The sequence below is a fragment of the Cucumis melo genome, chromosome 4 (genome assembly GCF_025177605.1).
Source record: "Cucumis melo cultivar AY chromosome 4, USDA_Cmelo_AY_1.0, whole genome shotgun sequence".
NCBI classification, from domain to species: domain Eukaryota; kingdom Viridiplantae; phylum Streptophyta; class Magnoliopsida; order Cucurbitales; family Cucurbitaceae; genus Cucumis; species Cucumis melo.
In genome coordinates, this window is record NC_066860.1 from 31887307 (window position 1) to 31898235 (window position 10929).

At 36.3% G+C, this 10929-nt stretch overlaps 1 protein-coding gene across 2 annotated transcripts; it reads left to right on the top strand.

Annotated features, from left to right (window-relative positions):
- LOC103486685 (DExH-box ATP-dependent RNA helicase DExH1) lies at positions 1–10929 on the top strand. Of its 2 annotated transcripts, XM_008444703.3 has the most exons (16): positions 1–336; positions 617–762; positions 1023–1122; positions 1215–1433; positions 1511–1606; positions 4087–4362; positions 4792–4995; positions 5080–5235; positions 5787–5879; positions 6325–6539; positions 7482–7641; positions 7905–8178; positions 8256–8448; positions 8603–8789; positions 9562–9930; positions 10423–10929. In XM_008444703.3, the coding sequence occupies exons 1-16, from the start codon at positions 67–69 to the stop codon at positions 10552–10554; spliced, it is 3090 nt and encodes a 1029-aa protein (XP_008442925.3). In that variant the 5' UTR covers positions 1–66; the 3' UTR covers positions 10555–10929. The 2 variants fall into 2 exon arrangements, with proteins under 2 accessions (XP_008442925.3, XP_008442926.2); XM_008444704.2 differs by lacking the exon at positions 1–336 and having other exon boundaries at positions 618–762; positions 1019–1122.

Genomic DNA, 10929 nt, shown 5'->3' on the forward strand with positions numbered 1-10929 from the left:
ACGGCAACTACTCAGGGCGCCACGTACTACGATCGTCGAGGGCGATTTCACTCGCATTATAAATTAATGTCCCTCCGGACCTTCGTATTTAACAACTCTCTGCTTTACAAGTACCCATTTCTTCCGCCTCGACTCTCTGTACTTCGGCCAGTTATTTCAACATTCGCAATGTCATATCGGCCGAACTATCAAGGTGGCCGTCGTGGGAGTTCCTCTGGAGGAGGACGCGGCGGTGGTCGACGAAGCGGAGGTGGAGGTGGCGGCGGCGGTAGAGGAGAGCAACGTTGGTGGGACCCGGTCTGGCGTGCTGAGCGTCTGCGACAAAAGGCTGCCGAGGTACTCCTTATAAATTTTTGATTATTTTTCCTTCCGAAGTTGGAAGGTGGTCGAGAGTGGTGATGATCTGTTCGGTGGCCCGTGGAAGGGGAGGAGCGAAAGTTAAACAACCGTTCAGCTTAGTAGCTGGGTTATGTTTAACTGATTGCATTAGGTTATTTTTTAGTGTACATCTTCAATAATGCTTGAACCTTACGATGTTGATTTGATGTCAAATCATTTGGCGTATAATTTTTGAATTTTAATCTATTTCCCCCTTGAGAATAACTCCTAAATGCAGATGGAGGTTCTTAATGAAGACGAATGGTGGACAAAGATGGACCAGATGAAAAGAGGAGGGGAACAGGAGATGATAATTAAGCGTAGTTATAGTCGAAGTGACCAAGAAATCCTTTCTGACATGGCTCATCGACAGGGTCTTTACTTGTACGTTTCTGCTGCTATATAAACAAAAACTAATTTTTGTCTTAGTAATCTATAATTAACTACAAGAACAAGCTCGAGCTCTGCTTATCTCGATTTTCTCCCCTTAATCATTGAGGATAATTTTTCCTTCACTATTAGCCCTTTGTCATTATATATGTTAGGCGCCTGCAACCTTTTGTACTTTTTATGCTACAAAAATATGCTACCTCAGATGGGATCTGATATTTTATTTTTCTGATTCTGTGCTTGTGGAAAGGAAGCCATGTGTATAATAAGGGGAAGACCCTTGTGGTTAGTAAAGTTCCATTGCCAGATTACCGGGCTGATCTCGATGAACGCCATGGATCTACACAAAAAGAGGTTCATTTTTTGTCTTTTAATGAATTGTAATGAGTTGTATGGTTACCCAATCTATTTAATCTGAGTCTAACCTCATTTTAATCTTTGTATAGATTCGAATGACTACCGATATAGAGAGGAGAGTTGGAAATCTTTTGGATGATTCACAGGGTAAGGGAAGGGAGCACAGGGTTTCTTCTACTGCATCAGTTGAAGATGGCAAACAGTTTCCAACTTCTGTAAATAACATAAAACCTACCAGCAAGTTGGAGAGTGATTCAGCGAAGGAGAAACTTAGTGCTGAACTTAAGCAGAAACAGGAAGCGATGAAAGTAAATTTGCTAGTCTTTTGTAATAATGTTCTTTCTCTTTCTAACATAAATATAATGTTACCAATTGTGCATTGTAGGGAAGCGATGGCTTAAAAGCAATGTTGGCATTTAGAGAACAGCTTCCGGCATTCAATGTAAAATCTGGATTTATAAAAGCAATGACAGAAAACCAGGTGCAAATACTCTGTCTCTATTGATCTTCATATTTTTTTAACCAAAAGTCGTGTTCATTTTGAAAGCTAACATCACGCCACCAACAAGCTTGGAGCTCTCTTAAACTGTATTTATGTGGTTATATGGGATAGCTGGAGTATGTTGACTTTGTTAGGGGCATGTGGGCCCAAAGTTTGGTTATATGGGATAGCTGGAGTATGTTGACTTTGTTAGGGGCATGTGGGCCCAAAGTTGTCTTGGGTGGAGTGGGCTATCATAACCCACTCGATGTTTTGGCTTTCCATTATAACATTTGAAATCCCCAATTATTATAACTCACATTTAGGTAAGGTATAACTATTTGAAAATCTTCATTGTCTATAGTGTTTACAACTTTGTAATTATCATCTTTTCTCGTTTATAACCTATACTAAAATAGACTGCACCTCGAACACAGACTATAATAACCAACTCAACTTCCCAAACAACTCCTTAGAGAGTGGAGTTCATTTCCTATGGTTTACAAGGAAAGAGGGAAGTGTGAGTAAGGTAGGAAGATATTTGGATATCGAAATGGGAGAGAGAGCTTGAGATTGGGCATTAACATTTGCAACTTCACTTCGTTTACTATTACATGCTTTTTCCTACCAAGTGGCATCACTAGTTATTGGGCATGGATTTAGATTTTGGAACACAATTTGAAATGAAGTTGTTTGCTTGTGATTGGTTGCAATGAAGTGTATGTTGGCATCCACGAGTTTGATGAGAACAGAAACCACTGGAATTGACTAAAAAACCTTGAAAATAGGGTTAATTATTATTATTAGTTTTAATTTATTTGTAAGCCTTTCTTCTCCATCACCTTATCCGAAAAGTCCCAATCAGCATGGCTGTAATAGCCAATGAAATCATTGGGGAGGGTGTTATTTTCAGGCAATTCCAGGCTCTCTTAGCCAATGAGTATAGAGCTAACAAGAAGGAGGATGTTATTTTCAAACTTGACCTTGAAAAGGCTTATAATTGGTTGATTGGATTTTTTTGTATTAGGCGATGGAGAAGAAAAGCTTTCGGTAGAAATGGAGAATATGGATGTGGGGTTGTGTTAGAAACATGAACTACTCTATTCTTATTAATGGAACCGCCAAGGGATTTGATTCGGGCTTCTAGAGTCTTAAGACAAGGGGATCCTCTATCCCTCTTCTTGTCCCACTTCAAAGAGTTTGCTGACGATACAATGTTGTTATGTTATGGCAATGAGGACTTTTTGTTATCCTTAACCATGTGGTGGGGTTGTTTAGGGCAATGTATGAGATTAAAATTTACAAGAGTAAGTGCAAAATCTTGGGTATTAATTGTGATTGGGATAAGCTTGGAAGGTGGGTAAGTGAGTTTTGTTGCAAGCTTCGGTCCTTGCCTTTCTGTTATCTTGATGTCTCTTTCGGGGGTTAACTCGAGGGCTTTGTCTTTTTTGGGATCCCATTTCTGAGAATATTTGTAAAAGGCTAGCCGCTTGGAAGAAAGGCTATTTTTCCAAGGTTAGTAGGCTTACTTAGATCAAATTTGTGCTGAGTGGTACTCCTATTTATTTTATTTTCCTATTTAGGGCTCCCAACTCAGTTTGCAAAAGCCTTTCTTTAGGTTATTGTTGGATTCCTTTCTATTAGTGAATCGGTCATTGGTGTGGTTTGGAAGGTTAAGATACCAAAGGAAATTAAGTTCTTTACCTGGTAAGTTTTGCTTGGCCGTGTGAACACTGTGGATAGGCTTGCAGGAAGATGACCCCATTAATGGGTCCTTTTCATTGTATTTTTTGTTGGAAGACAGAGGAAAACTTGAATCACCTTCTTTGGGGTTGCAGTCTACGAGGTCTGTTTTGACTTGCATCCTTCAAGAGTTTGCTGTCTAGATAGCTGACAGGAGGGATATTCATGTGATGATTGGAGAGTTCCTCCTGTCTTTTAGAGAGATAGGCCATTTGCTATGGTTTGCTGGAGCATATACTATGTTATGAGGTTGGGGGGGGGGGGGGGGGGGAGAAATTGGGTGTTTAGAGGCTTGGATAAGGACCCTAGTGAGATTTCATGTGTCATTTTGGGCTTTGGTTTTGAATTTTTTTTGTAATTACACTCTAGGTAACATCTTACTTAGTTGGAAATCCTTTCTTTAGGGGTTGCTTTTGTGGGTTTATTTATTTATTGTTTTGTATGCCTCTGTAGTCTTTCATTTTTTTTCTCAATGAAAGTTGTTGATTCTACCCCAGAAAAGAAAAAGGAAGAAGAAGAAGAAGAAGAAGAAAAAAGAAGGCTATCAACCTTTGAATTTCCCTCTAGTGTTCTATATATTTTTCTATGAGATTTATTGTATTGATTGATTGAGTCTCTATTTTCTCAAAGGCGACTTTCCATGGAGTGTGTTGATTTCTTTGAATGTTTGACTTAGGCGGCATTATGGCTTTATTTCTCTAGTTAATGCTGTCCACAATTTTTGTCTTGAATGCCAGGTATTGGTTGTTTCAGGAGAGACAGGTTGTGGTAAAACCACACAGCTCCCTCAATTTATTTTAGAAGAGGAGATATCAAAACTTCGTGGTGCTGACTGCAGAATAATATGCACCCAACCTCGGCGTATCTCTGCTATTTCAGTTGCTGCTCGTATATCCTCTGAAAGAGGAGAAAATCTTGGTGAAACAGTTGGATATCAAATACGATTGGAAGCAAAACAATCAGCTCAGACTCGACTACTATTTTGCACCACTGGAGTTCTACTCCGGCAGTTGGTACATATGCTTTTCATGTGCATGTGTTTCTGATATCCTTTATAGGCCATAGATCCCTTTTTTCCCCCAATAATCTCATCTATGTTATGTATATTTATAATTAAACTATAAAGGTCTTACATAAACTAGCTTGATAAAAAAATTTCTGGCCAATGCTTGTTAGTTGTGACTTGCAGTGTTTACTGAATTATGAGTCAGCAATTGAAAACTAATTCCTGGCTATTTATGTTGGTGGAAATTTAATTTTCCATCTAAACACATCTTCAGATTTCTCCAGTCCTTTCTAGGCTCCAAATTTTTGCTATTCTGTTTTATTTCTTGTCTGAAAATTGTGCTTTTGTTGTGGTTTTGGTAAGGTCATGGTCTCTTAGCCTGCTGAAATCTGTGATAGGTACACAATCTTAGGGGCTCATCGTCTTGAATTTTCAGGTTCAGGACCCACAATTGACTGGTGTTAGCCATTTGCTTGTGGATGAAATACATGAAAGAGGCATGAATGAAGACTTTTTATTAATAATTCTGCGCAACCTTCTTCCTCAGCGGCCAGATTTACGTCTTATTTTAATGAGTGCCACCATCAATGCAGACTTGTTCTCCAAATACTTTGGAAATGCCCCGACGCTACACATACCAGTATGTATAACATCTTTCTTGTAACATATTTTTAGTATGTATTGTGTCATAATTATAACGTATTGTGTTACCCTCAAATATCAGGGAAAAACATTTGCTGTGGCAGAGTTCTTTCTAGAGGATGTGCTGGAGAAAACTCGTTATAATATCAAGTCAGAGTTTGAAAACTTTGAAGGAAATTCAAGGAGAAGAAGGAGACAACAAGAATCTAAGAAGGACCCTTTATCAGAATTATTTGAGGCATTTTTAATCTCTAATACTGTATTTAATGTTTAATTTTTTCTTTTTGTATTGGCATGGCTAGTCAAATTGCTATTTGGCATATTTGAATGTTATACCGTGCATGGTTTTAGTTGTGGGTTCCTTTTTGTTCTATTCTCTTTAGAAAGTTGGTAGTTAGTAACTTCTTAAATATCATTGAAAAGCTCAAATTGCTTGTAAGTTGTAAAACAAAATTTTCTTTGAGAGCGAAACATGCAGTACTAGAAGCTTGTTTTTCTTATTCTCTTGCAGTTTTAACATTTATGTTATTTCTAACTAAGAGGTTTGCAATTCTATATTGCTGAAATGTTGATTGGTGGGACTTCATTTTTAATCTTAATGCACTGCGGGGAAAATCAATAAGTTGTTGGTTTAGCATGTATTTTTTGTTAATGATTGACCAATTCAAGGTACCTCTGTTGACATTTGGTGTATAGCATTTAAAATATTAGAATAATTCCTGATTAGAACTGTGTAATTAATGTATTATTTCTAGATGTACTAACCTGCGCATTATTATTGATGTATAGGATGTTGATATTGATTCTCAGTACAGAGGTTATAGTTCATCTACGAGAAAGTCACTTGAAGCCTGGTCTGGAACACAACTTGATTTGAGTCTGGTATGTTCTTAGATGTTATAATGAACCACAGAAGATGAATCTATTATTATGTCTTCTTCTTCTTCTTCTTCTCCTCTTTTGTATTTTTCTTAAAATAAAAGAAAAATGTATTTCTGATGAGATGAAAATTTAAAACATGGGGGACATCAAGAATCTGAATCTAACACAAAAAACTTTATTTGATTTCTTTTAGTTTTAGTTTTTTTTTTTTTTTTGCTTTTCTATTCATCTTGTAATAACGAATTTCATATTTTGTAATAAATTATGAAGTAATTTTAAAATGACTAATGTCAGTTTTGAGATCTTCACGTCAATTTGACAATTGAGATCTTCAAGCTTTACAAGTTTAGTTGACTCCTTCCTTTTTCTTCACTAGGCCATGGTACTGCTAAGCATAGATTTTCTTTCCATATATGATATAACCAGTTGTGTACATTTTCTGCAGGTGGAATCAACTATTGAGTATATTTGTCGCCATGAAGGCAATGGTGCTATCCTCGTATTCCTAACCGGCTGGGATGACATTTCTAAACTACTCGACAAAGTCAAAGCAAACAATTATCTTGGGGATTCTGGAAAGTTCTTAGTACTTCCTTTGCACGGTTCCATGCCAACCATTAATCAGCGGGAAATATTTGATAGGCCCCCCCCTGGGAAACGGCAAGTTTGACCTTTTGTTGAACTCAATAGGATCCCCTTCCCTTCTTTTTTTCTTCCCTTTTTCCAAGTCTCAAAAGAAAGCAATTTTTTTAATATAAAAAGAATATCTATTTCAAGATTTTGATCAGTATCTAAGGATTTTCGCCGACCCTTAACAACAGTGAAAAGTAACTAAGAGGTAGTACAGTAGCAAAAATCTCTTGGATTCAGGTTCGGCTAGGAGATGATGAGATTGAAAACCCTTCGTGATATTGTATTATTCTTTTCGTTTTAAAAAGAAAACAAACTGAAGAAAATGGCAGAATGTAGAACAGTCATAAACATCATAAAAGAGATCCATGTGGGTTGTGTGAGTAATCATGTCAAAAGGAAATTTTAGGTCCTGTTTGGTTGAGAACCCATATTTTGTTTCTGAAAACTGTTTTTGGATTTAAATTCTAAAAACCAACATTTTTATGTTTTTATTGGATCCAAATTTTGAATTTTAAAATATGAAATATAGAATTATATTAAATAAAGGTACAAATAATTATACATACAATGTGTCATGTTATAAGCTTAGTTTTCAATATAAATTATATAATATTACAAAATAATACTTATATAAATTCTTTTAACATGAATTATATTCATTAATAAATTAATAATAGTTTATTATTAAAACTATAATTAGTTGTATGATTAATAAATATAGAATATCAAACACATCATTTAAATTATAATTTAATTTCTGGATTTGCTACCAAAACATGAAAGAGAACTCCGTTTCCATTGACTTCCTTTTTTTCAAATTCTCTGTCAAAGGGACCCTTAGTTCCTTGGGAAATTCATGAAACTTCTTTCACCTCTCTCTCTCTCTCATGAATTTGTATCTGTATCGAATTAATCTGCATTTCTTGCTACATTTTCCTTCTTCCAATCCCGATCTGTCCATTCTTGTAGAAAAATTGTGCTGGCAACTAATATTGCTGAGAGTAGTATCACCGTAGATGACGTTGTCTATGTCATTGATTGTGGAAAAGCAAAGGAGACGAGTTATGATGCTTTAAACAAACTTGCTTGTTTGCTGCCTTCATGGATTTCCAAGGCTTCAGCACACCAGGTATTCACTTTCTTGTAATGATAAATTGAAACTAATGACCCCTTCTGGTTGAAGGCAGAAAATAAACTTCCATAAAAATGTGTGTGTGTGTGTTGTGGGGGGGGGGTGGGGGGGGTGTTTGATTGAATAACCCCAAAATACAATTATATCTTTGCTTTTGAGTAAACAACCTAAAATACAAATTTATTACATCCAAATGAGGGGCACTTAGGTTTGTACAAAATGCTTTTGGTTTCCTGACGAGTTGATTGCAAAATTTTCAGAGGCGAGGTCGTGCTGGTCGTGTGCAACCTGGTGTTTGTTATAGACTCTATCCAAAAATTATCCACGATGCAATGCTTCAGTATCAGTTACCTGAAATTTTAAGAACTCCTCTACAAGAACTTTGTTTGCATATCAAAAGTTTGCAGCTAGGAACTGTTGGTTCCTTTTTGGCACAGGCATTACAACCACCAGATCCTCTTGCAGTCCAAAACGCCATTGAACTTCTCAAAACAATTGGTGCTTTAGATGATATGGAGGAGCTTACCCCACTGGGTATATAATGATGGATTTTCGTTTTCTTCTTTTTGAATATTGAATTGTGATCACTAATCTTGCGCACCATGTTGCAGGTCGTCATCTTTGCACCTTACCTCTGGACCCAAATATAGGGAAGATGCTTCTCATGGGTTCTATATTTCAATGCCTGAATCCTGCCTTGACCATTGCTGCTGCTCTGGCTCACCGAGATCCATTTATTTTGCCCATTAATAGGAAAGAGGAAGCAAATGATGCAAAGAAATCATTTGCTGGTGACTCTTGCAGGTGACAATGTTTTATGTGATATATAATGATGATGATGATGATGATGATAGAAAGTGATGACTACTACTACGGTGGAGGAGGATTTTCAAATTTTTTGATGTGGGGTTCTTATGTTTTCTATTTCTGAAATTGGAGTTAAAACTACCTTTTGCAGTGATCACGTTGCTCTTCTTAAAGCCTTTGAAGGATGGAAGGATGCAAAAAGAAATGGAGCTGAAAGATCGTTCTGTTGGGATAACTTTTTATCTCCAGTAACCTTGCAGATGATGGATGACATGAGAATGCAGTTTTTAGATCTATTATCTGATATTGGCTTTGTGAACAAGTCCAGGGGTCCAAGTGTAAGTTTTCTGTCAAAAACTTATTCTGGGAGGGAAATTTTGGGTCTCTTCTGAATCAAAGTTGTGCACCACATTAATTATTTCATTGTGATTGGTCTTGATGTACAATTGCATTAAGTTAGTTTGAAACAAAGCATAAATAAATAATGCAGTGAACTTCATAATTTAACAAGATTTATGTACTTGGTATTTAGTTAATATATTGTTACATTACCTAAACCCTCATGTTGACCGAAAGGTAAGGTAGTAACCTAGCAACTAGTAATGAACCTAGTGAGTTAGCTCTTGGTTAATAGCAAGTATATGTAGGCAACACAGTCACAGATAAAGCATAGACATGGAAGAATTAGCGCATAATCAGAAGGATTTTGGCCTTTTGAATGCTTGAGGATTCCTCATACTATCCTGCAACTGTGTAAGAGGCATCAACCTTGAGTTTTATTTTGTATCAAATCCTTAAAGTTTGATCTTGATGCAGTTTAATTCCTTGGGGGTTAGTTGTATGTTCGCATTTTTGTTCGGTGTTTCCTTGATTGATCTTTGCTAACTTTTCATTGTTTTTGTGAAACAAGTACTCGGGTGTTTTTTTTCATGAGCTATTAAATTTGACACGGTGAAATTTTTATTTTTTTTGTCTCTTTTCTTTTGCTATTGGTTTCAATATCGCTTGTGTATTCTCTTGGAATAGAAGTTGGAATAAATCTTCCTTTTATTCTTTTTGAAAAGGAATATCGGGCATTTCTGGGTTAACAGAAACGTCACTTGTTTGCAGGCATACAACCAGTACAGCCAAGATTTGGAGATGGTGTGTGCGGTGCTTTGTGCTGGACTATATCCTAATGTCGTACAATGTAAAAGAAGAGGAAAGAGGACAGCCTTCTATACTAAGGAAGTTGGGAAAGTTGATATTCATCCCGGATCTGTGAATGCAGGGGTTCATATCTTCCCTTTGCCTTACATGGTTTACAGTGAGAAGGTCAAAACCACTAGTATATACATTAGAGACTCTACCAATATATCGGACTATGCCTTGTTGTTGTTCGGTGGTAATCTTGTACCTACCAACACTGGAGATGGCATTGAAATGCTTGGTGGCTACCTTCATTTCTCTGCATCGAAGAGCGTTTTAGATTTAATAAAGGTAATTCTCACTACATCTAACTTTTTTTTCACTTGTTTGCCCCTTCAAGTGCTTTCTCACTCCAAACATTTATGTATTACAAAGATGAGCATCGAGCATTTTAGTCTTTTTGGACACATTTGCTTTTACTCACTAGCTTTCAAGATGGTTGTTGGGTTTAAATATAGATTAGGATAATGTTTTACTCGGTTGGTCCCTCTTCTTTTAGTCGGAGTGTTTTTGTAGGCTGGTTTTTTTGTATGTCCATGTATTCTTTCATTTTTTCTCATTTCTATATAAAAAAAATATTAGTAAAATGAAGAATTTCTTCTTTTTTTTTTCCTCAAAAGGGACTTTGAATTTATGGAAGGCATGCCAAATTTTGATAACAAGTATTAAATGGCTATGACATTTATTATCAAACGGAGACTAGGTAGCAAATATAATGTTTATAAAAGTTTATGAGTTCCTTTGCAACGGTTTACCTTTTTTTCGTTTATTTTCTTTCTTTAGAAACTGCGCGGTGAACTAGACAAGCTTTTTAATAGAAAGATTGAGGAGCCGGGTTTCGACATTAATACTGAAGGAAAAGGAGTGGTGGCAGCTGCAGTTGAGTTACTGCACAGTCAAGTTGTACATCACTGATTCTTAATTGCTTGGTTTAGTTGTAATTTTGCTTCTTCTACTATCAACTAAGAATATAACAAAGGATTCTTAACGAAGGGATTGATCTGTTCTTTCTGCTTTTGGGTACCCCCTACCTGAATATGGTATATAATGATCCCTAATCAATAGCAAGGTTTGTTGGTATGGAATAGTTTGCTGACGTTTTTTTCCCAAGTGATTACACTTACGCCAGGCTGATCTTTGTACAATTTAGGACGTATGTGAAATTATTAAAAAGTTAATTACTTGTATATTATTTCCTAATCTCTTTTTATTGGTTAGTTGTAATCTTTGTTATTAACACTTGGCTATTTATGCCCTTGATCATTCAATAAAGGTGCACAAGTTTTCTTA